Here is a 26,984-nt window from a genome sequence, read left to right as displayed (position 1 = left end):
GAGCTTTTCCTTTATGGTCAGGAACATGACAGGAATATTTGATCTTACCAGTGTTATTTAATAAGTACTAGAAGTCCTAGCTTCAGCAATCAGACAACAAAAATATATCAAAGGCATCCAAATGGGGAAGGAAGAAGTCAAACTTCCACTATTTACAGATGACATGGCTCTATGTAGAAAATACAAAAGACTCCAGCAAAAATTGCTATAACTAATACATGAATTCAACAATGTCACAGGCTATGAAATCAATGTACAAAATCTGTTGCTTTTCTATACACCAAGAAAGAAGCAGCAGAAAAGAGAAATCAAGGAATCAATCCTATTTACAATTGCACAAAAACCATAAGGAACAGACCTAATCAAAGAGGTAAAAGATCTGTACTCTGAAAACTATAGAACACTAATGAAAGAAATTGAAGAGGACACAAATGGAAAACATTCCATGCCTATGGATTCGAAGAATAAACACTGTTAAAATGTCTATTCTACCCAAAGCAATCTATACATTTAATGCAATCCCTATCAAAATACCACCCGTATTTTTCACAGAGCTAAAACAAGCAATTCTAAAATTCGTACGGAACCACAAAAGACCCCAAATGGCCACAGCAATCTTGAAAAAGAAAAGCAAAGATGGAGGCATCACAATTCAGGACTTCAAGCTGTATTACAAAGCTGTAGTCACCATGACAGTATGGTATTGGTACAAAACCAGACACATAGATCAATGGAACAGAATAGGAAACCGATAAATAGACCTAGAACTATATGGTCAACCAATCTTTGGTAAAGCAGTAAAGAATATCCAATGGAAAAAAGACAGCCTCTTCAACAAATGGTGTTAGGAAAACTGGACAGCAATATGCAGAAGAATGAAACTGAACCACTTTCTTACACCATATACAAAAATAAATTCACAATGGATGAAAGACTTAAATGTGAGACAAGAAACATCAAAATACTATAATAGGGGCTTCTGGGTGGCTCAGTCAGTTAAGCATCCAACTTTGGCTCAGGTCACGATCTCACGGTTTGCGGGTTCGAGTCCCATGTGGGGCTCTGTGCTGACAGCTAGCTCAGAACCTGGAGCCTGTCTTTGGATTCTGTGTCTCCCTCTCTCTCTGACCCTCCCCTGCTCTCTCTCTCTCTCTCTCTCTCTCTCTCTCTCTCTCTAAAATAAGTAAAACATCAAAAACTTTAAAAATACTAGAAGAGAACACTGGCAATAACCTCTTTGACCTTGGCTGTACAACTTCTTACTATGTTTGTCTCCTGAGGCAAGGTAAATAAAAGCAAAAATAAACTATTGGAACCTCATCAAAATAAAAAGCTTCTGCACCACAAAGGAAACAACAAAACTAAAAAGGAACTTACAGAATGGGTGAAGATATTTGCAAATGACATATCTGATAAAGGGTTAGTATCCAAAATCTAGAAAGACCTTATAAAACTGAACACCCAAAAAACAAATAATCCAGTTAAAAAATGGGTAGGAGCATCTAGGTGTCTCCGTCAGTTAAGTATCAGTTAAGCGTCCAATCATGTGGAATGATTCATGGGTTCGAGCCCCACATCAGGCTCTGTAGTGATAGTTCGGAGCCTGGGGTCTCCTTGGTATCTGTGTCTTCCTTTCTCTCTTCCTCACCCCCATTTGGACTCTGTCTCCTCTCTCTCTCAAAGAAAATGAATAAACATTACCAAAAAATGGGCAGAGACATGAATAGACCTTTCTCCAAAGACGACATACACATGGTAACAGGCACATGAAAAGATGCTCAACATCACTCACCATTAGGGAAATACAAATCAAATCTACAATGAATACCTCATAGCTATCAGAATGGCTAAAATTAACAACACAAGAAACAATTGGTGTTGGTGAGGATATGGAGAAAAGAGAATACTCTCAAACTGTTGGTGCAGATGCAAATTGGTGCAGCCAATCTGGAGAACAGTATGGAGATTCCTCAAGAAACTAAAAATAGAACTAACCTACAATCCAGCAATTGCACTATTAAAGGATAAAAAATACAGATAGAAGGGGTACATGCACACCGATGTTTATTGCAACATTGTCAGCAATACCCAATCTGTAAAAGCAGCCCAATGTCCTTAGACTAATGAATGGATAAGGAAAACGTAATATATATATGTATCTGTGTGTGTGTGTGTGTGTGTGTATACACACTCAGCCACCAAAAAGAATGAAATCTTGCCATTTGCTATGACATGGATGGACCCTAGAGTGTGTAATACTATGTGAAATAAGTCAGAGAAAGACAAATACCATATGATTTCATTCATATGTGGAATTTAAGAAATAAAACAGAAGAACATATGGGTGTGTGTGTGAAGAGACAGGGAAACAAACCGTAAGAGACTCCTAAAGATAGAAAACAAACTGAGGGTTGATGGAGGGAGGTGAGAAGGGGGATGACCTATATGGATGATAGGTATTAAGGAGGGCACTTGTGATGAGCACTGGATGGTGTGTGTAAGTGATGAATCATTGAGCTCTACTTCTGAAACCACTATTACACTCTATGTTAACGAACTGGAATTTAAATAAAAATTTGAAAAGAAAACAAAAGATAATTTCTTTGCAAATGTTCCTTCTATATCCAGAATAGTCTACTTAATTTTTCTAAAAAATAAAACATTAGGGGCACCTGGGTGGCTCAGTCAGTTAAGTGTATAACCTCAGCTCAGGTCATGATCTCACACTTCTTGAGTTCAAGCCCCACATCAGGCTCTGTGCTGACAGCTCAGAGCCTGGAGCCTGCTTTGGATTCTGTGTGTGTCTCTCTCTCTGCCCCTCCCCTGCTTTCCCTCTCTCTCTCTCTCTCTCTCCCTCCCTCCCTCAAAAATAAATAAATATATTTAACAAAAATATAATTTTAGTTTTAATATATTATATGCCTTTTTATAGCTCTTTTAAAAATCAAATTGAGGAGGATAGGCCAAGATGGCAGAATAGCATGGAAGGTTTTTTGCATCTCTCATCCCTGAAATGCAGCCAGATCAACACTAAACTATCCTTCACACCTAGAAAACTCATTTGAGGATTAACAAAACAGTTTGCACAACCTGAGCCACAGAACTCAGCAGATACATGGCGCAGAGAGGTGAACTGTGGGAGAGAGGAGCCGTGGAGGGCAGGGAGCTGATTTTGCTTGTGGAGAGAGGGCAGAGATAGGGGAGCGTATGGGAAAAGCATCTTTCCACCCTAAAAGCAGCTGGAGACAAAGTGGAAAAGTGGAAAACAGCCGCAGGGACTGAACAAAAAAGAGAGAGAAGAAAGGGTTTAAATTCCATTAAGATTCTATAACCAGGGGAGAGCAGAGTCTGAAGCACCACAGCTCGATACCTGGCAGTGCCCTGGTGAGAAGGGCGAATCATCAGGAGCAGAGAGCAAGGTCTTTGGGGTCCTTGGGACACATGGGGAGAAGCAGTTCTGCTGCTGGGGGGGCACTTGCATACAGTTTGTGCAGTCACCCCACAAGCAAAGTCCTAGCAGTTCCTGGAGAACAACTACATTCACTGGTGCTGAAACAAGGCCCTTAAGTGGGAAGCCTGATGCCAAGTGCATGTTGTGATTTTCCATAATCCCTGAAACACTGCTGCCACATGTTCACAAAACTTTTTTTGGAGCAGGCTGGCACCAAGTAGCAGTCTCTGGGCATCGGCAGCAGTGCAGTCCTGTGAACATTCCTGGGGGAGGGCAGGCACTATTGCTGAGTGAGACCCTACCTCAGAGGGTCAGAATGGGTCAAAGCCACAGTCCCTCAGAAGTGAGTGGCTGGGAAACACAGCTACATCTGGGATAAAACTCAGGAGGGAAGTGGCACCTGGCAACCTCATGGCTTGGACAGACAGTGAAAAAGCAGTGAGTAGTCGAAAGCCAGAGACAAAGGAGGAGTGCCCAACTGCTGATCAGGAAGAACAGAGTTCCGATACTAAAGACTGCGTAGCTGGGTGACGCCATTTTCAACCCTTCCGCACATGCACATACACACCCGCATTCGGCCCAACAATACACCCCAGTAAGCTGAGCATCACCATCTAGTGGAGAATGGAGCCGTTGCACTAAACCCCGCCCAACTGGGCCAACAGCGTTCTTGACAAACACAAGTGTCTCCACCTGCTTAGTTTATGGACTATAAGCGCTTCATAGTTTGATTTCTAGGGGAAACACATAATTTCAATTGTATTTCAGTCTGTTTGCTGATTCATTTTTTCCCTTTTTCTTTTCTTTCCCTATTCTTGAATAGAGAAAAAATTTATTTTTATTAAAAATATTTCTCTTTAAATTTTTCTACTATATTTTTTACTTCTTTATAAATTTTTCAAATTCTATTTTACTTCCATCATTTCATTGTATTCAGGTTTCCAAATTTTTTAATTTTCCTTTTTTTTTGTTTCTTATCTTTCCCTTTCTTCTCTAATCTTTCAAGGTCCTTTCAGCAACCAGACCAAAACATACCTATGATCTAGCATCATTTATTTGATTTTTGTGTGTATGTGTTATTTTTAACTTTTTAATTTTACTCTTTTTTTGCCTTATTAATTCCTTTTCTTCCTTCAAAATGATGAAATGATGGAATTTACCCCAAAAGAAAGAACAAGAAGAAATGAACTTAACACAGATACAAGCAAGATGTTTGAACCAGAATTTAGAATCACAATAATAAGAATACTAGCTGGGGTCAAAAATAGATCAGAATCCCTTTCTGCAGAGATAAAAGAAGTAAAAGCAAGTCAGGATGAAGTAAAAAATGCTAAAACTGAGCTGCAATCTTGAATGGATGCCACAGCAATCTTGAATGGATGTCATGGATGAAGCAGAGCAGCAAATCAGCAATATAGAGGGCAAATTTATGGAGAATAATGAAGCAGAAAAAAAGAAGGAGGCTGAAGCAAAAGAGCATGATTTAAGAGTGACTCATTAAAAAGGAACAGCATCAGAATCATAGGGTTCCCAGAAGATGAAGAGAGAGAAAAAGGAGTAGAAGGGTTATGTGAGTAAATCATAGCAGAAAACTTTCCTAACCTGGGGAAAGACACAGACATCAAAACCTCAGAAGCACAGAGGACTCCCATTAGATTTAACAAAAACCAACCATCAACAAGGCATATCATAGTCAAATTCACAAAATGCTCAGGCAAAAGAATCATGAAAGCAGCAAGGGAAAAAAGTCCTTAACCTACAAGGGAAGACAGATCAGGCCTTTCCACAGAACTTGGTAAGGCAGAAAGGAGTGGTAAGAAATATTCAATGTGCTGAATTGGAAAAATATGCATCCAAGAATTCTTCATCCAGCAAGGCTGTCATTCAAAAAAGGAGAGAGAAAATGTTTCCCAAACAAAAATTAAAGGAGTTCATGACCACTAAACCAGCCCTGCAAGAAATTTTTAGGGGGACTTTCTGAGGGAAGAAAAGATGGAAAAAAAAAAAAAAAAGAAAAAAGACCAAAAGCAACAAAGACTAGAAAGGACCAGGAAACTCCACAAGAAACTCCCACTCTCCAGGCAACATAATGGCAATAAATTCATATCTTTCAGTACTCACTCTAAAATGGACTAAATGCTCCAATCAAAAGACAAAGGGTAACAGAATGGAGAAGAAAACAAGATCCATCTATAGGCTGTTTGCAAGAGACCCACTTTAGACTTAAAGATACCATTAGATTGAAAGTAAGGGGATAGAGAACCATCTATTATGCTAATGGTCGTTCAAAGAAAGCCAGAGTAGCCATACTTATATCAGACAATCTAGACTTTAAAATAAACACTGTAACAAGAAATGAAGAAGGGCATTATATCATAATTAAGTGATCTATTCACCAAGAAGACCTAACAATTGTAAATATTTGTTGCAAATGTGAAGCACCCAAATATATAAATCAATTAATCACAAACATAAGGAAACTCATTGGTAATAATACCATAATAGTAGGGGACAGCAATACCTCGCAGCAATGTACAGATCTTCTAAACAGAAAATCAACAAAGAAGCAATGACTTTGAATGACACACTGGACTAGATGGACTTAACAGATATATTCAGAATATTTCATCCTAAAGCAGCAGAAAACATATTCTTCTCCAGTTCACATGGAATATTCTCCAGAGAGATCACATATTGGGACACAAATCAGCCCTCAACAAGTACAAAAAGATTGAGATCATACTGTGCATATTTTCAGACCACAACACTATGAAGCTTGAAATCAACCACAGGAAAAAATTTGGCAAGATAACAAATACTTGAAGACTGAAGACCATCCTACTAAAAAATGAATGGGCTAACCAAGATGTTAAAGAGGAAATTGAAAAGTACATGGAAGCCAATGAAAATGATAACACCACAGCCTAAAACCTCTGAGATGCAGCAAAGGCAGTCATAAGAGGGAAGTATATAGCAATCCAGGCCTTCCTAAAGGAGGAAGAAAGATCTCAGATACACAACTTAACCTTACACCTTAAAGAGCTGGAAAAATGACAGTAAATAAAACCCAAAAACAGCATAAAACAGGAAATAATAAAGATTAGAGCAGAAATCAATGCTATCAAAACAAACAAACAAAACCCCAGTAGAACAGATCAATGAAACCAGAAACTGATTTTTTGAAAGAATTAACAAAATTGATAATCCCCTAGCCAGTCTGATCAAAAAGAAAAAGGAAAGAATTTAAATAAATAAAATCAAGAATGAAAAAGGAGAGATCACAACCAACACAGCAGAAATACAAACAATAATATGAGAATATTGTAAGCACTTATACACTAATAAAATGGGAAATCTGGAAGAAATGGACAAATTCCCAAAAACATAGAAACTACTAAAACTGAAACATAAAGAAATAGAAAATTTGAACAGACCCATAACCAGTAAAGAAATCAAATTAGTAATCAAAACTGTTCCAAAAAACAAGAGTCCAGGGCCAGATGGCTGTCTAGTGGAATTCTACCAAACACTTAAAGAAGACTTAACACCTATTCTCTTGAAGCTGTTCCAAGAAATAGAAATGGAAGGAGAACTTCCAAACTCTTTCTATGAAGCCAGCATTACCTTGATTCCAAAACCAGACAAAGACCCCACTAAAAAGGAGAACTATAGAACAATTTCCCTGATTCACATGAATGCAAAAATCCTCAACAAGATTACTAGCCAACCAGATCCAACAATACATTAAAAATATTATTCACCATGACCAAGTGGGATTTATACTTGGATGCAGAGCTGGTTCAATATCTGCAAAATAATCAATGTGGTACGTCACATCAGTAAAAGAAAGGACAAGAACCACATGATCCTCTCAATAGATGCAGAGAAAACATTTGACAAAATACAGCATCCTTTCTTGATAAAAGCCCTCAAGAAAGTAGGGATAGAAAGATCATACCTCGAGATCATAAAAGTCATATATGAAAACCCACTGTTAATATTATCCTCAATGGGGGAAAACTGAGGGTTTTCTCCCTAAGATCAGGAACTAGACAGGAATCCATTCTCACCACTGTTATTCAACATAGTATTGGAAGTCTTAGCCTCAGCAAGCAGATAACACAAAGGGAAAAAAGGCATCTGAATCGGCCAGGAGGACATCAAACTTTCACTCTTAGCAGATGAAATGACCTTCTATATGGAAAACCCAAAAGATTCCACCAAAAAACTATTAGAACTGATCCATGAATTCGGCAAAGTCACAGGGTATAAAACCAATGCACAGGAATAGGTTGCATTCCTATATACCAATAATGAAGCAACAGAAAGAGAAATCAAGGAATTGATCCCATTTACAATTGCACCAAAAAACATTAAATACCTAGGATATCTAACCAAAGAGGTGAGAAATCTACACACTGAAAGTTACAGAAAGCTTTTGAAAGAAATTGAAGAAACACACACACAAAAGGAAAAATATTTCATGCTCTTGGATAGGAAGAACAAATATTGTGAAAATGTTACTACTATCCAAAGCAATCTACATATTCAATGCAATCCCTATCAAAATAACACCAGCATTCTTCACAGAGCGAGAACAAACACTCTTAAGATTTACATGGAACCAGAAAAGACCCTGAATAGTCAAAGTAATCTTGAAAAAGAAAACCCAAAATGGAGGCATCACAATCCCAGACTTCAAGATGTATTACAAAGTTGTAATAATCAAGACAGTATGGTACTGGCACAAGAATAGACACTCAGATCAATGGAACAGAATAGAGAACCCAGATATGGACCCACAAATGTATGGCCAACTAATCTTTGACAAAGCAGGAAAGAATATCCAAAGGAACAAAGACAGTCTTTTCAGCAATATGGTGCTGGGAAAACTGGACAGTAACATGCAGAAAAATGAACCTGGAACACTTTCTTACACCATACACAAAAACAAACTCAAAATGGATAAAAGAACTAAATATAAGATAGGAAGCCATCAAAATCCTCGAGGAGAAAGAAGGGAAAAACCTCTTTGACCTTGGCCTCAGCAACTTCTTTCTCAAGAGGCAAGGGGAACAAAACCAAAAATGAATCTTGGTACCACATCAAAATAAAAACCTTCTGCATTAGCAAAACTAAAAGGCAACCAATGGAATGGGAGAAGATATTTGCAAATGACATGTCAAATCAAGGCTTAGTATCCAAAATTTATAAGGAATCTTCAAAAAACAAATAATCTAGTGAAGATATGGCCAAAAGACATGAACAGACACTTCTCCAAACAAGACTTCCACCAAAGCCAACTGAAACATGACAAAATGCTCAACATCATTCATCATCAGGGAAATACAAATCAAAACCACAATGAGATATCACCTCACACCCGTCAGAATGACTAACATTAACAACTCAGGCAACAACAGATGTTGGCGAGGATGAGGAGAAAGAGGATCTCTTTTGCACTGCTGGTGGGAATGCAAGCTGGAAAATAGTATAAAGGTTCTTCAAAAAATTAAGAATAGAAGTACCCTATGACCTAATAATTGCACTACTAGGTATTTATCCAAGGGTACAGGAGTGCTGTTTCAAAGAGGCACGTGCACCCCAATGTTTATAGCAGCACTATTGACAATAGTCAAAGTATGGAAAGAGCCCAAATGTCTATCGATGGATGAATGGATAAAGAAGATGTGATACACACACACACACACACACACACACATACACTGGAGTATTACTTGGCAATCAAAAAGAAAGAAATCTTACCATTTGCAACCATGTGGATGGTGCTAGAGGTTATTATGCTAAGTGAAATACGTCAGTCAGAGAAAGGTAAATATCATATGACTTCACTTATATGAGGAATTTAAGGTACAAAACAGATAAACATAAGGGAAGGGAAGCAAAAATAATACAAAAACAGGGAGAGGGACAAAACATAGGAGACTCAAATATAGAGAACAAACTGTGTTTCTGGAGGGGTTGAGGGAGGGGGATGGACTAAATAGGTAAGGGCATTAATGAATCTACTCCTGAAATCATCGTTGCACTATATGCTAACTAACTGGGATGTAAACTAAAAAAAAACACAACTTGCTAAGCACCGAGAGAAAACTTGCAATATGGAAAATTTATTGTTTAGCTTTGGAATATAGTCTTATATTGTTTCTTTGGTAATTTCTTTTTCATGTTTTGTTGTCTCTGGAATAAGGTCATATAAGTTAGATATTAAAACTTCTGGATTGATCCTCTATATATCTTTTTTTCATACTCTATCTCCTACTCTCTGAAACATTTTCTTCCAACCTAGTATTGATCTGCTTAAATTTTGGAAATCATGTATTTATTTTTTAAGAGTTCTATTTTGTTTGTTGAGTAGCCTTTTGAATAGCATACATGTTTTATCTTATAGATGCAATACCTTTTCAAATTTCTATGGAAATGTTTAAAACTTATTAAAAATTTTCTTCTGTTCTCTGTAGTACCCCTGTTTAAGGTTTCTTGAAGCCTTCTTACTTTTTTTTTGTCTCTCATTATATTGAAGGCATGCCATTTATTAATTAGACGCTTAACTGACTGATCCACCTGGCTCCCCAACACCATTCAATTTCCTTAAAAAAAAAAAGTTGTTTTGTTTTTTTTGGTCTAGAATGACATCTTATTGCTGAATGGTCAGCCAGCAGAGGTGCGTGTACATGTGTTTTTCCCCCCCTGGTCTTTATTCAGATATTTATTTACCCACCCCCTCAGTTTTTAGGACCTCATTTTACCCTTCCCCTCTATATCTTGTATATCAGCCCTCCAAGCTTCACCCTTATCTTGCTGCATCAAAGGAAGCCACAGGCTCAAAATGGAATCATTTGGGCCAGGCCAAGTCACCAAATGGAGATTAATTCCTAACCTAACTGCAGTTTCAACCTCCCTCAGAAATAGGTCTTCACCTGCCAATCAGAATTTTCTAGACAGCACCGGTGAGATAATCTGTCACATGGGCTCCTCTCCCATCCCCCAAAGGAGGATGAAGTAATCGACCTAGAAGGGCTCCTTGCCACCCTTTTGCACTATTGGTGGGAGTAGAAACTGGTACAGCCACTCTGGAAAACAGTATGGAGTTTCCTCAAAAAATTAAAACTAGAACTACCGTTATGACCCAGCAATACTAGGTATTTACCCAAAGGATACAAAAATGCTGATTCAAAGGGGCACATGCATCGCAGTATTTATACTATTGAATAGCCACAGTATGGAAAGAGCCCAAATGTCCATTAACTGATGAATAGATAAAAGAGATGTGGTAAGTATACACAGTGGAATATTACTCGGTGATCAAAAAGAATGAAAGCTTGCCAATTGCGACAATGTGGATCACACTAGTATTATGCTACGTGAAATAAGTCAATCAGAGAAGGACAAATATATTATTTCACTCATGTGGGATTTAAGAAATAAAACAGCTGAACAAAGGGGAAGGGGAAAACTGAGATAAAATCAGAGGGAGGCAAACTATAAGAGACTTAAATACAGAGAACAACCTGAGAATTGCTGGCAAGGTGTTGGGTGGGGGGATGGGCTGTAAATGGGCAAGGGGAATTAAGGAGAGTACTTGTTAGGATGAGCACCAGGTGTTATATCTAAGTGATGAATCACTTAATGCTATTCCAGAAATCACTATGACACTATATGGTAACTAAAAAAGATTAAAATAAATAAAAATAAAAAGGTCCCCTGCCCTTCTCCCTAAGTGAAGATGACCTTGCCTGAAACAATCCTTTCTTTTGCGAATAACTTCCTTGCCCTGTCTTCCTTTCTTTTTTTAATTGAAATATACTTAATATACAATGTTACATTAGTTTGAGGTATACAACAGTGCTATCCATTATACTATGCTCACCACAAACGTGGCTACCATCTGTCACCATACAGCACTATTATAGTACCAATGACTGTATTCCTTATACTGTACCTTTTATTCCTGTGACCTTTTCATCCTATAACTACAAGCCTGTATCTCCTACTCCTTCAACCCATTTTGCCCATTCCCTGCCCCATCCTCCTTTTCACAGCAAGCTTCCATTTTGTACAACTCCTTGAAACTCCCCTTTACTTACTAGGTGGGTTGCTGCCCAGTTCATGAATCACTTAATAAAGCCAGTCAGATCCTCAAATTTACTCAGTTGAATTTTCTTTGTTAACATCACTCATCTTCCATCTCTATTCCATCTTGCAGGATTTGGCTGAAATCTCCTGCCCTCTGAGGGACTCTTCTGCCTTTGTTATGGGTTTATATGTTCTTTTCATTCATTCACCATAATTTTGGTGAAATCTTGGCGAGGAGATAAGTACATGTATTCAACTTACCACCTTTAATCAGACTGCTTAATTTCAAAAGTGTTTGTGTTACAAACTCCCCCTCCCATCCCTCTAAATTTGGTCTTGTGAATAGTGTAAATTTTATAGAAGATTAAAGAAGTATTTCTGTATATTGTGGCACTAAGGTTGAGATAATCTTGGGTGGGTTAAAGTATCCTGCTGAGTAATCTGGACAAGGGAAAAGTACTAAAGATTCCTAGGGCAGTGTGAGGTAAACTCTTCATGACTTCAGAAGTCTGGTTACTCATTTACAACTGGGATAAGATAAATGTTCAAATAACTAGAGAAGTTCTATAAACCACTTTTACACCACTTGTGAAGTTTTTATTCTACTACTGAACCATGTTGCTGTAAACATTCAGTTACCTCTAGACTCCCAACATTTGGGAGAGAATGAGCTGTGGCATCACCCAGCTACCCCCTCCTATGTCCTCCTCAGTCCCAAAGAATTTCCTCTTTGAGTGACCAGAACATTAGCTGCTTACTCACACCAGACTCCTCAGGATTGGCTGGGACTGCAAATAAAATGCTGTTTGCCTAGAGTCAAGTTGATAAGCTTCAACATAAATGCACACAAATTCCCAGTCTTAAAATATAACATGAAGCATTTGCTATCTTCTTTCCGCCTATTATTTTCATGTGAGACCTGGAGAATAAACGTTTCCTTGCCCAAAAGAAAAGTTCTTTGAAGAGAAGAAAAAAAACTCTTAAGATGGGTCTACTGAGTTCTAAAAACCCCAAAACCAAGCAAGCCCAGATTCTCCTTCTGGGACTTGACTCAGCTGGGAAGTCTACCCTCCTTTACAAGCTGAAGCTTACTGAGGATATCGTGACCATCCCAACAATAGGTTTCAACGTGGAGATGATCGAATTGGAAAACAGTCTTTCGCTCACGGTCTGGGATATTGGAGGACAGGAGAAAATGAGAACCGTGTGGGAGCACTACTGTGAGAACACGGACGGGCTGATGTATGTCGTGGATAGTACGGACAAACAGCGGCTAGAAGACTCCAGGAGAGAGCTGAAGCACATTTTGAAGAATGAGCACATGAAAAATGTGCCTATCATTTTATTAGCTAACAAACAAGATGTGCCTGGAGCTCTGTCTGCCGAGGACGTCACCAGAATGTTCCGAGTGAAGAAGCTGTGCAGTGACAGGAGCTGGTATGTGCAGCCCTGCTGTGCCGTCACAGGGGATGGGCTGATGGAGGGGCTCAGGAAACTGACTGGATTTGTGAAAAGCCACATGAAATCAAGAGGAGACACCTTGGCATTTTTCAAGCAGAACTGAGGTCCAAACAGTGAGAGAGTTGGTGGCGAAGTTAAAAGGGTAATTTTCTTTTTCAATGCTGAGTGAGAAAAGCAAGTTGCTGAGTTAGCACACTTTTCCTAAGATATGTTATTTCACCTGAATTCAGCTAAATAACTTAGAATCATATCTAGAAAATATTATTTTTGGCCAGGCATGTTAGTGAACTTTGTGGTAATGATAATTGAGAATGAAAATTTTATAATTTTGTGCATGTTGGATGAATCAGAATAATCATGTTTGGGACCAAATAAACTACCATTTTATTATTTTTATATGACTACTAGAACAAAGTTTATGTATAATGCTGATAGGGTCAGAATTCTTTCAGATTGTTTCCAGCTGTTACAGTCTTGAATTTCTACCATGCTCCTATGGAATAGCAAGCAAAAAATAAACTTTAAATTATGGGAAAAAGTTTGATGTTAACATTTTGTAAATCTCTATGCCCTAAATAAAGTTTTTTTTTTTTCTTCCCCCGGATTCCTACCAACTTCTTGAAATCTATTGCTGGGAATTTCCTATAGTGAGTCAAACAATGAACTCCAGGCTGGTAATTGCCCACTAGCATAGGGAGAAATTTATATATTAAAGCTCTGGGGATCAGGGTAGCCAGCACCGTAGAGTTTAGAGCAAGGCCTAGGCTTATCACTCAGCTTGAGGCTATAAGCCCCAAGTCTGGTTTCCGTTGTTACAGCTGTTACTTGGGAATATATGTACAGCTCACTGTACTGATCAAACAGGAAACAGAGTCAGACTTTTATCTCAGAGACTGCAATACACAAGAGGAAACAACATAAAGCTAGTAGCTAGAACAGGGCAATAAGTACTATGTTATAACAGGAGATACTCTTTCTGATCTGGGGAAACATGAAGTGCTTCATGCCGGGGGGCAGTGTTTAAGAAGGTCCCCCAACTCCTGGGGACACATGAAGGTAGAGGTTAGTCATTGGAAGTTCCCATCACTGGGAGACCTTGCAGAGCAACTGTAGGGGAGGGGAGAAGGAACTAGAGATTGAATTGGAATTCCCCTGAGAGGCTCAGAAAGCCCAGGGAGGTCCTGGTCCTAAGAGATGACACTTTTCTTCCTGCCCCACCTCTAACAAAGCTCATTTGGGCTAGAAGAAGAAGGCCTCAAGCTCCGACAGCAGCCCCAGGGGTTTCAAATCTTAAGGTCACAGAGGAAAATAAGCCTAGCCCTCTGATTTCCAATATTTTAAAAATGTAATTATTATCAACAATGATTAACAATGATGTGGTACATGCACTTTTACCATTAAATTTCTTTTTTCCTATAAATCAAATAGGACTGGCTAGAGTACTTCTTGGGTTAAAAACCCAGGAGCTATTTTCCCTCATCTCTTACATCTATCTGCAAATTCTGTCAGCTCTCCCTCCCAAATACATCTCCCTTCTGGCTGCTTCTCAATCCCCATCTACAAGACCACCACCAATTCTCACTTGGCTGGCTATATTCTCCAAACAGGAGAGGTCTAAAAATGACAGATCACATCACTGCCCTGCCTTACAATCCTCTCTCTATTCATTTCTTACCCCATCTGGTCCCTGCTTCCTATTTTTCCCACCTCACTCCCTGACAGCCACACTTCCCTCTATCACTCCTAATTTGTTACAACCTTGGGGCCCTTACATTTGCTGCTTCCTCAGCTCAGAATATGCTTTCTTCAGGTCTTCAGATGGTTCACAGCTTCATATCCTTCATATCTCCAACCAAATATGCACTGGCCTTCCCTGAATCCTTATCTAAATGAACAATCCTCATCCCTGCTACTCCCGACCCTTCCCCTGCTTTATTATTTTACAAAGAATTTACCATAACTTTAAAGGATATCACTTATACTCATTTACTTATTGTTTCTTCCCTCCCTAGGAGGTAAATTTCATGGGAGCAGGGACCTTGTTCGCTGTTGTATCCTAGAATAGTGCTTAGGACATAAAAGGTATTTAAAAGGTATCTGTAGCATGAATGAATGAATGAATGAATGAATGAATGAATGAATGAATGGTCTGAACCATAAAGTGAGGTCTTGTCAGGGCCTCAGCCTCCATCTTGAGATGGAATATGGATCCAATAATGGGAAGATAAACGAATGGCAGATCTGGACCCCAAACACTCTCTTTCTAACCTCAGGATCCTTAGGGGCAGTGTGCTGGATTGGAATGAACATAGGCTTTGGAGCCACGACCAGGTGGGAATTCTGGTTGGTCACTTGTTTTGGCTTTTACACAGTTTACTTCACCTCTCTGCATCTCAGACTAGAATGAGACTTGAGCAAGAAATAAACTTTTATTGTGTTAAACTGTGAAGACTTGGAGGTTGTTACAACCACCACTGTTAATTACCCTGAATTAGGATCATGCTTCTTGCTCCTCCCATGTGTCCTGAAACTCTCCTTTTCCCAGGCTTCTTTTCCTCATAAATGCCCTCTTACCTGTCTCTCTACTCATTTTAGGACCCTCATTTGACTTACTCCAGAATAGGAAACAAAAGGGGAATTTAGTTTTTCTTCAACTTTTTACTTTGAAAATTTTCAAGTCTTCAGAAAACTTGAAAGAAGAGTACAATTAACACAGGTGTACTTTTCAGCAAAATTTTAGCAATTTTGCCATGTTTGGGCTCTTTCTCCATCTCTCTCTCCCTCTCTCTCCCTCTCTCCAGACAGACAGACAGACAGGCACACACACACACACACACACACACACACACACACACACATACATGCAATCATTTATCTCTTTAGATTGGACATTCTTTCATAGAACCATACCATTATTACACATAAAAGTTAAAGCATTAACTAAATGTCATCTAATAGTCCATAATCAAATTTTCCCCGAATAGAATTTATTTATAGAACTCATCATATCCAAGACTCACTGCATTTGGTTATGTCACTCTTTTAGACTATTTTCCCTGCCTTTTGCTAGTTCTTTGTGACCTAGAAATTTTTGCAGACTCCAGGCAAGATCATTTAAAGAATGTCCCACAGTCTGAATTTTTCTGATTGTTCCTTTTCAATTAAGTTCAGGTTAGACATTTTTGGTAAGAATATTTCACAGCTTATTTACTTCCCATGGCATCCATAAGGAGGCACATAGTGTCAGTTGGTCCCATTATTGATGATGCTAAATTTTATTGCTTCCTTTATTATCGCTTCTCGGCCTTTTGGCTAAGATCAAGTGTAGTATTGCTTCCTTTATGATAGTGTCTGATAGATTTCCCAAGGTAAAAATATAACTTTCCCCTCTGTTCTTAATAAGTAATTTGATATGAGAAGTTTATTTTGAGACTATGTGAATATCCTATTCCCCGAAGCCTTTCTCTTAATGCTTTTAGCATCCACTGATGATCCCTTCCTGACTCAGTTATTACACTGGAAAGTACAAAATGGCGATTTTCTATCTTTCCTTGTACATTGATTAGCTGACATTCTTCTGAAAAGAACACCTTTTTCTTTTTCTGCTCCTTCATAACCAATCAATCTCACTCACTCTCTCTCACCCTTTTCATAGACACTTTTTCAAATTCAAAGTTTTTGGGGCACCTGGGTGGCTCAGTCAGTTGAGTGTCTGACTTCAGCTCAGGTCATGATCTCATAGTTTGTGGGCTTGAGCCCCGCCTTGGCCTCTGTGCTGACAGCTCAGAGCCTGGAGTCTGCTTCGGATTCTGTGTCTCCCTCTCTCTCTGCCCCTCCCCCACTCATGCTGTTTCTCTCTGTATCAATAATAAACATAAAAAGTTATATTAATAAAAATAAAAAATAAATTCAAAGTTTTATAATCAAGCGCTACTCAGACTGAGGTCCCTGGATCAGCAGCCTCAGCAGCACCTGCAAGCTGCCTCAAAATGTAAACTCTCAAACCCCACCTATACCTATTACTCAGACTATCTGGCAGGAAGGGGGGAAGGGAGCAGTGGTGGAGAAAGTTCCTGGAATTTGTGTTATTATTTACACTGTTATAAATCATTTGTTTGTTATTCTTTTGATGCTCAAATTTGCCCAGAAGAAGCCCTTTCAAGCTAGCCGCTGTGTTCTGTTGATATGTCCGCATTAGTCTTTGAGCACTTCCTTGTTTGGAAGAGCACTGAGTCACCTTGTGACTAAGCAGCACTTCCCCTGCTTAGCGCCTCGGACCTGGAATTAACCTTTTTACTGAGTAATGGTATTTAGAAATTGAATAACGAAGTTAGCTGTGCTTATTGTTACTGGATAACACTGTTTATGGGCCCATTCAGTAGAAAAAGCAATGAAATATATATATTTTAAAATAATACTGATACCTCCAAATTGAATCCATACCATAGGATTTTTCCTTCTCTTCCTCATTCCTATTTGTATCCCTTATCCTACAGAAGATATTTTACTCATTTGCTCTATGCTACAACACAATTAAATATTTTCAGAATCACTGTCTCTAATAAACCCACTCAGGAAATTTCAAAACTATTTTTTACTTCTTTCTGTCCTAATTGAGAGTGTCATGCTCCAAAGTTATTTGAATAGATTATGATATAGTAAATATGATGTTGATTTTAGGCTGATTTTTTAAATATTTTTAAAAATTAATTAATTAATTAATTTACATCCAAATTAGTTAGCATATAGTGCAATAATGGTTTCAGGAATAGATTCCAACGATTCATCCCCTATGTTCAACACCCCATGCTCATCCCAGCAAGTGTCCTCCTTAATGCCCTTACTCATTTAGCCCCTCCCCACACCTGCAGCCCCTCCAGCAACCCTGTTTGTTCTCTGTATTTAAGAGTCCCTTATTGTTTTGTTCTCCCTGTTTTTATATTATTTTTGCTTCCCTTCCCTTATGTTCATTTCTTTTGTATCTTAAATTCCTCATATGAGTGAAGTCATATTATTTTTCTCTGACTAACTTATTTCACTTAGCATAGGACCCTCTAGTTCTAGCCACATTGCTGCAAATGGCAGGATTTCATTCTTTTTGATTGCCGAGTAATACTCCACTGTGTATGTGTGGACACACACACACTCCCCATATCTTCTCTTACCCGTTCATCCATCAGTGGGCATTTGGGCTCTTTCCATACTTTGGCTACTGTCAATAATGCTGCTATAAACATTGGGGTGTATGTGCCCTGATTTTGGGCTGATTTTTGCAACTTGTATTTAAATTTAAGACAGTATTTCTTTATCTTTTTGACTTAAATTTTGAATTTATAGAAAATTTGCATGCCTTAAAAGTGAAAGGTATATAAAAAGGTAGTCCATACTCATTATTATGTTAAAGAAGAAAGCCTTAGTACAATAAACTGATTCTCATACATCCCTCCTCAAGTTACATATAGGTGATATTGTATTTCTAAGTCAGGTTGGATTTTCATTCAATTTAAAACATTTTGAAAGTATTTTTCCACTGAAGTTCAATGTTTCTACTGTAGTTGCTTATTAAAGGGGATCATCAGAGATTGTAGTGACAAAATACCATCCTCTATTTACCATAAGATAAGCCTTATCATCTACAGTTATTTTTCTGCCCTTTTTAAAATGAAAGATACATTTTACAATAATCTTAAATTTTAATCTTATGTAAAAATACACTAACCCTAATTTGTAAAAATAAAACCCACATATCTTAGGTAGAAAACTTAGGTAGAAAATATAATACACATAAAAATGTTAGGGTGGTTGCATTCTAGATGGCTAGAATTCCTTATAATTCTCATTATTTCCCAAAATTTGCCAAGTGTGTGCCATTTTTATATTTAAGTAAAAAACATTATTTTCAAAAGAGCTATTTAATTATCATAGCCTATAACATAACATGCATGAATAATGCATGTCCCCAAAACTGTCATTTCAAATGCACTGATCTAAAGTAATAAGAAATCCTTTTAAAGCCCAGAAATATTGCAATGTACAGACACACGAGCATATTGTAACCAAGTCTTCATAATTTAAGAAAAACACTCAGAAACCAAAAAACAAAACAGCTAACATGTATTGAGCATGCACTGTAAGTCTGCTTCTGTTCTAAGCATTTCATATGTATTTCCACATTTAATCTTTGCATTAACTCTTTGGGGTAGTACCGTCATTACCCTCATTTACAGAGAAAAGATCTGAGACTCAAAGTCATCCAGCCACTTAAAATCATGGAAAGCATTCACAGTGGTCTTTTGTATACAACCAAGCCCTTGCTGTCAGTTGTTTGGTGAGAATTCCACCCTGTACCTCTGTGCAAAGGTTTAATTCTCTCTTAGGCCATGGCCTACTTCTTACTCTCAAATGATCTCCCACTTCTCTACTCAGAGTCTAAGAACAGCTATGGAGCAGAGAATGGCTATTTAACAAATCTTAGTTTTTCCTCAGAAATAGAAAGTTTGGAAAATAGGAAAATACAACTCTTTATAAGAATTTCCTCCAAGTCTTTTTTTTCTTCGTAGATGTATATATTCAATATATCTTTTTTGATAATTTTGTAATTTGGTTTTTTCATCTCTCATCACATTTACATGTTATATATATATATCTTTATCATATTATTATATATTTTTAGAACCAATTTTCAGTGTTACAACATTTTCTTTCTTTAATGTCTTTTTTTAATGTTTATATTTTATTTTTGAGAGAGAGGGAGAAAGACAGTATGAGCAGGAGAGGGGCAGAAAGAGAGGGAGACACAGAATTCAAAGCAGAATCCAGACTCTGAGGTGTCACCACAGAACCCAATGCAGGGCTCGAACCCATGAACTGTGAAATCATGACCTGAGTCAAAGTTGGACGCTTAACTGACTAGGTCACCCAGGTGCCCCACTGTAACATTATTTTCAATGAAGTAGATATACCATTGCTTAATAATTTCTCTAGTATTATTTTTTTAAGGTTGCAGCCCATTTAACATGTAACTAATTCAGCAACAAACACCTTCATGTGAATACTGATACTTTTTCCCACATTTTTTCCTTCATTCAGGTATTTATGCCTGAATACCTAATAAGTACCAAACACTGTATTAGATGCTGGGTTTAGGATTTTTTCCCCTAGGATAATATTTCAAGGATGAATAGTTTTATGCCTCAATAGATACTGGCAAATGGCTTTCTAAAATGTCAGAATCAGGGGTGCCTGGGTGGTTCATTTGGTTAACTGTCCAACTTTGGCTCAGATTTTAATCCTGTGGTTCACAAGTTCGAGCCCCATGTTGGGCTCTGTGCTGACAGCTCAGAGCCCGGAGCCTACTTCAGATTCTGTGCCTCCCTCTCTCTCTGCCCTTCCCCTGTTCATGCTCTGTCTCTCTCCCTCTCTCTAAAAAACAATTTAAAAAGTTACATAAAATAATAAAAATTTAAAAAAATTTTAATGTTAGAATCAGTTTATTCTAAGTGAATTATTTAAAAAGAAGGAAAAAAGAGGTGTAAAACTTTGAGTCATTAGAGACTGATGACTACAGTATTATGTGTTGAAGATATCAAAATAAGTAAATAAGTTTGTAGATTTCAAATAATTTATGACAGGAAAAAATTAATGCCAATATTTATGGTAGTTTTTGCCTATGACTCAAAATACAGACAGAATAAAAGAAAATATTGATAAATTCAACCACATAAAAATGAAAATTGTGACAAACATAAACCAAATCAAAAGGCAAATATCAAACTGGGAGTTTATTTCTGCAAAGTATATCATAGATAAGGGTCTTATGTTCCTAATATAAAATAACACTTAAAAAATTTTAAAAACCAAAAACTCTATAGAAAAATGTATGACAGACATACAATTAACAATAAATGATATTCAAATTATTCCTAAACAAATGAAAAAGTCATCAGGTTTACTACTAGAGAAATGCAAATTAATACTACATTTAGATACCATTTCTCACCTATCCTGTTTGCAAAAATTTATAGAAGTTTGATAACATATTCTGTAATTCTGTTGGTGAGACTGTGGAATAAAAGATTATCTCATCCAGTGCTGGTCGAAATGCAAAATGATATAACTTCTGTAGAGAATTTGGCAATATCTACTAAAGCTACATTTACATTTACCTTTTGACGTAGGGATCTCACTGGTTGGAATTTTCCCTGAAGATACAAAGCCATAAATCTGAAACAACATATGTACAAGGTTATTCATTGTGACATTATTTGTAATATCAAAATATTGGAAATAACCTAAATGTTCTTACATACGAGATTGGCTTAAAAAAAAAGGTGTATTCCCAGAGTGAAATACTACTCAGCCAAACTAAACAACGGAAAAGAGGGACATGCCAACAGAAAACTAAAAGGATCAAGTGGCAATGACACCCCAGCGGCAATGTGTACACCTAAAGCCCAGATCTTGGTTTCTAAATATTATACCTCACTGAAAGGAACCAGAGCTCCTTGGAGAAATGACAGTTCAGATCTAGGGCAGGTCAAGTACCAGGTGAGCCTGAAATATCTTGTGGAAAGGAACAAGAAAAAATCTCAAAGGCCGATGGAAAGAAGTCAAAGGTTACAGAAATGGCTTACAGAGACTCCCACTGGCCAAATCTGAGACCATTTGAGCATCAAAAAATACAGATGGTAACGAATTATATAACACATTAAATAAATAAATACAAAAGCTGTAATTATGATATTCATAAAAATACAAGAAGATGGAAAAGAAACAGTGTAGGGTGGGGGAGAGGAAAGTTCTTCTTTACAGAAAAATATAGAGGACATGATAGAATTGGAAAACCACTATTTTGCAATTGCAAAGTAAGAACTCACCTTGGGAATAACACTTAACTTGTTTGTATAATAAGATCACAAGGTGATTTCCTGAAATATCTTCTGGCTCTATCTTCGATCTAGGATTAACAGACTTTGAAGTGGAAAGCCTCAATCAGATAAAGAAAAAGTAACAAGATCCTTACTTTAGTATGTGGTTTCCCCCCCTTTCTTGGCAAAGCTGAAAATCACTATTGACTAGTCCAATAGGAGCAGATCCCCTAACTCTGAATTATTTTTTATCTTTTGTCATGTAGCTACAAGGTGTATTGTAATTACCCACTAAAGAAGGCTTCATCATAAACAAAATCAAAACACAAATGTCAAACTGGGAGTTAATACATGGAATATATGGAATATATAACTAGGTATAAATTTAATGTCCTTAACATAAACATTATACTGTTTCTATAGTTATGTATATATTGTTAAAACAACAGAGAAAAAAAATCCTGTTTAGTCTGTTGAGCCAGATAAAATCCCAACTCAAGCCTAAAGGACAGATTTTCTGAGGAAAGTTAAGTCTCCCAACACTCCTTGATCTCTAAGAGATCCATCATAAATCTGCTCCAACTCAGGATATGGTCTCCACAGCTCACATGCCCATTTCATCCTGCCACGTCTTGTCAGTCCAGGGTACAGCTGCTGGCATGGTGTAAATGTTAGTAATACTCCCTTTCACTCTTGGAAGTGTCTAAGTTTGGACCATATATGGTTACCCTACTCCTAGGAGACCCCTGGTGCTTCTGAGGAAAGACTGCATTTGGCTGATGTTGAAGGGTAAATGCCAAGCTAGAGAGAAGAGCAAGAAAAGACGCTGGAATGTGGTAAACAGAATAATGGTCCTCCAAAGATGTCCTTGTCTAGTTCCTCGAACTGTGAATATGTTAGTTTACATGGCAAAAGGAAAAAGTGATTAAGTATGCTGAGATGGGAAGAATATTCTGGATTATCCAGATGAGCCCAATCTAATTGCATGGATCTTTAAAATCGGAGAAAGCTTCCCAGCTGAGTTCAGACTTAGGGGGAGATGTGACCATGGAAGAATGCTCAGAGAAATGCAACATTGGTGGCTTTGAAGATGGAATAAGGAGACCACAAGCCAAGAATACAGGCAGCCTCTAGTGGTTGGAAGAAGTAAGGAAACAGATTCTCCCTTGTAGCCCCATAAAGGAATACAGCCCTTGCCAATACCCACAGAACTGTGGACTACGTTAAAAACTGGGCGAGGAAGTGCAAATTCGGATGGACACCTGCGTGTGTGACTGGTAGACGGAAGCTGAGACTTCTACATTCTGACCTCAACTTTACCTGGGTAAGATCCGCAATTCTTGGCTTCAGCCCTTTTGATTTCTCCTCTGGGTGGAAGCCCTGGGGATTCAGCTAGAAAGCAGAACTGGTTCTGGCTCTGGGGTGGATGGCCAGCCTCACCAAAGGTGAGAAAGTTGTAAGGTACTCTACATGCAGTACCTCAAAACATGTCATGAGTAAGATATGATTATGCTCTTTTTGTGGTGAAGAGAATGGTTGGACTCTCTGGAATAAAGCTTTGCTGTGTAACCTTGTGCAAGTTCCTCTCCGGGCCTTTGGTCCTTTGACTTTGAAAAGTCACTTCAAAAGGTGAATACTACCTACTCTGAGGGTTGTGAGGTTTCTGACAGTCGTGAGAAGACCGCGCACGCACCACGAAGGCATGACCCAGGCCTCCCTTCACGCTGGCTGGGGGGGCCCATGAACCCAAGTCGGGGTGAGGCCCACAGGGTGCGATGACATCACGGCATGTTCCCTCCGTGTACCTGGTGCGGGACCGGAGCGAAGAGAAAAACCAGTCTGGCTTCGGGGTCTCACCTGACTCACCTGACGTTACGCGTCCCAACTTCCGCGGCGCGCTGACGCCAGCACTCGCGCCTGCTCTCTCCTCGAGGTGGTCGGTTGTCGGGAGCTGCGGGGCGGAGCTGCAGGCGGATGTGGAAGGGGGTTGGGCTTGCTTGGTGTCCGCGTGCCGACAGCGTGTCGTGACCGAGGCTTTGGCCTCCTTAGCCGGGCTTATCTGGACCCAGGGGATGCGATGCCTAATGATTGCACGGAGACAGCACGCAGTAGGTTTGGGTAGTTCCCCAGAGCAGTGTAGGAGGGGTAATAAAAGAACATGATCTCTAATCCAAACTTCTTTAATGTATTGTATACACGTGTTGCCTGTACTCTTTTCCTATCCACTCTTAAACCCATTTTATCTGTTAAAAATGGCTTGTTTTTAAAAGGTAAAGTCACATAATATATTTGTGTGCAAACATACAAATATGAAATCAGCACGTGTCAAAGAATCTAACTCCTTAATTAATGAGGAACCTGTATGATGTTACAAAGAATCCTAAGAACCACATAAAGAGGATAAAAAGTATTTTAAAATGAATTTCCCCCTCTCCCATCTCCCCTCTATACAGTGGTCCTCAAATTCTATTGACTCAACTTCCAATTGGATAAATCTCTCCGTTTTCGATTGTAGCTGAGCTGAAGTCATCTGCAAATTGTACTACTCCTGCCTTCCAGTTGGCCTCACCACCCCCCTCCAAAATCCATTCTCCACACAGCTTCCAAAGTGATTTTATAAAACAAACAGCAAAAAAGTATAACCTAGATTATTTACTCCCTTTCTTTTAAAACAATATATTTTTTTTAATGTTTCTTTGTTTTTGAGGGAGAGACAGAGTGTGAGCAAGGGAGGGAGGGCACAGAGAGAGAGAGGGAGACACAGAATCCAAAACAGGCTTCATGCTCTGCACTGTCAGTGCAGAGCCTGATGTAGGACTCGAACTCACAAACGGATAAATTATGACCTGAGCCGAAGTCATAGGCTTAACCAGATGAGCCACCCAGGTGCTTCTATCTTGCTACCTTTCTTTCTTTCTGTTTTTTATTTTTTAATTTTTTTTAAATTTATTTTTGAGAGACAGAGACAGCATGAGTAGGGGAGGGTCAGAGAGAGTAAGATACAGACTCTGAAGCAGGCTTCAGGCTCTGAGCTAGCTGTCAGCACAGAGCCCTAAGCAGGGCTTGAACCCACAAACCACGAGATCATGACCTGATCCAAAGCCGGATGCTCAACCGACTGAGCCACCCAGGCTCCCCTATGTTGCTCCCTTTCTTAAAGTCTACCAACTGGATCCCCATTACTGGGAGAGTTAAGTCCACACTCCTTATGCTTGCTTACAAAGAACTACTTGATCTATGTGTAGTTCTTTACCTACCTCATCTACCATTTTGTGTCTCATTACTGTGCTTCAGAACCCTGTGCTTGGAATGCTTTTTTTCCCTGAATTTTGCAGTCTTCATCTTCAGATCTCATCTTGACTATTGTCTACTTAGAGAGGCTCCCCCAGATCTTCCATTCTCAGTCTTTCTATTTAAAATTTTAAATCTCTGTACAACATGATTACTTTAATATATCAGTTACCCATTTGTTTACTGACATTTCACCACCTCCAATTAAAATGAAAGTATGTAAGTTCAAGAAGAAAAGTTCTGATCTACACTGTTTACCACTGTATATTCTCAGCTGGTAGAACACTTAATGAGTTTAGCACATTATTTATTCCTTAGTCTCAGCTTCATCATTTAATTTGAGTGGTTAATTGTCATAACAAAATGTATAATAATTTAAAACAAGTGTTTGGGGAGATCTGTTTACAAAATATATCTGGTTCTTGTACATAAAAAAGGAGTGAAAGAATGTTTGAGCTTAATTTCCAAAGGATATTATCAAAGATTTTCTTTTCAAGGATTCTAGAAGTCTTTTCTTCTTTTAATTGCATAAGTCAGTTGTAATCTAGAAGAATTCTGGGGTGATATTCCAATCTAAATTTCTTGGAAAGAAACATTAAAAAACTCACTTCTTTAGTTATTTGCTTTTGTTTTTGAGCAGGCTCGATGTTGGATATTGGATGATTTTGAATAAAACCTAGTTGAGGTGACATTTGAGTTTGGTCCTTCAATACAAGTAAAGTGAGAATATGAGTAGATGAAAAGGAGAGAAACTGGCACGTTAGGCAGTTGTGTATATTCAGGACATGTTTTGGAGAACAGAACATAAATGAAATTAACTGGAAGGAGAGATAAGAGCCAAACCATCAAGGGTTGTAAAGTTCAGTTTGGATCTTACTGCATTCAAGAAGCCAACAGATTGGGTTTTTTTATAATAGTTTATTGTCAAATTGGTTTCCATATAAGACCCAGTGCTCCTCCCCACAAGTGCCCCCCTCCATGACCATCACCCCCTTTCCCCCTCGAAGAAGCCAACAGATTTTAAACTCAACTGTGCCATAGTCCTCTGTTGGTAGTGTTGTTATAAAAAGATAACATTATGACTAATTGGGCAACATTATTTAAGTAAGAAAACCAGAATAAACCTTAAATACTTCATCAAAATCAATTTTGGTACTAGTAGGTGATTAAGAACAAAGAAGTTTCTAGTAAATCTTAGAATTGTACATTAAAGCTAAATGAGATATTTTTAAAAATGTATTTACTTCTCAGCAATCACTTATGGGACACTAATCATGACTCAGGCTCATGGTGGGGGCAGGAGATGTTCAAGCTATTTTCAGTATGTCCAGATACCCTAACAGGTAAGTGTACATTTCACCCCAACAAAGCTGAGTAGGGTTGAAACTGCTTAAATGCATAAAAGTTGAACAAAAATCAAAATGGCTGCTTCAATGAAGCTTGATTTTAAACTAAGTAATGTTTTTCCTCTCTTATGCAAACCTCCCCTTCTCCCTTCTTAGCCTTTCATTTCAGGAACCCAGTACCACCTTGAAGACATGACAGATGAGGCTGACAGTAGTATACAATTCCTATCAAAACCCCCTAGCTCCTTAATAACCCCTCCCAGGTTTTGCTATAACCACCACCAGCCCCTTTCTCCTGGTGGGCTTGCAGCAGCCTCCTTTACCCTGCAAAGCAGTAAAGGTATTGATCCTCTTTATCCCAAATCCTATCTTCACATTCATTATATTTTGGTTCCAAAACACAGAGGTAGGTTTTCAACAGGGAGATTAAAATTTCATGTCTTGGGATTTATAGGACTTCATTATGGGAAC

The 26,984-nt window shown here is 38.3% G+C and overlaps 1 protein-coding gene, 1 long non-coding RNA gene and 1 pseudogene across 2 annotated transcripts in view; 2 read left to right on the top strand and 1 right to left on the bottom strand.

The window, feature by feature from the left end:
- LOC115292065 overlaps window positions 1-23,734 on the bottom strand; it is a 62,736-nt gene extending 39,002 nt beyond the window's left edge. Inside the window, exons 1-2 of the long non-coding RNA XR_003908782.1 lie at window positions 23,682-23,734; window positions 21,175-21,232 (exon numbers count right to left, since the gene is read on the bottom strand). This is a non-coding gene — a long non-coding RNA (uncharacterized LOC115292065). The remainder of the gene's footprint in view (window positions 1-21,174; window positions 21,233-23,681) is intronic.
- On the top strand, window positions 12,309-13,603 carry ARL14 (ADP ribosylation factor like GTPase 14). Its single transcript, XM_029939962.1, has one exon. It carries the CDS (start codon window positions 12,534-12,536, stop codon window positions 13,110-13,112), a length of 579 nt encoding a protein of 192 aa, XP_029795822.1. The 5' UTR covers window positions 12,309-12,533; the 3' UTR covers window positions 13,113-13,603.
- On the top strand, window positions 16,302-16,394 carry LOC115292992 (annotated as a pseudogene).
- Window positions 23,735-26,984: the final 3,250 nt, after the last annotated feature.

Source organism: Suricata suricatta, chromosome 5 (genome assembly GCF_006229205.1).
Source record: "Suricata suricatta isolate VVHF042 chromosome 5, meerkat_22Aug2017_6uvM2_HiC, whole genome shotgun sequence".
Taxonomy (NCBI): Eukaryota; Metazoa; Chordata; class Mammalia; order Carnivora; family Herpestidae; genus Suricata; species Suricata suricatta.
This window is presented reverse-complemented; position numbering and strand designations above follow the sequence as displayed.

Excerpts from the sequence above, each read along its gene's own strand:
- ARL14 (XM_029939962.1), top strand. The coding sequence starts at position 12,534 with ATGGGTCTACTGAGTTCTAAAAACCCCAAAACCAAGCAAGCCCAGATT.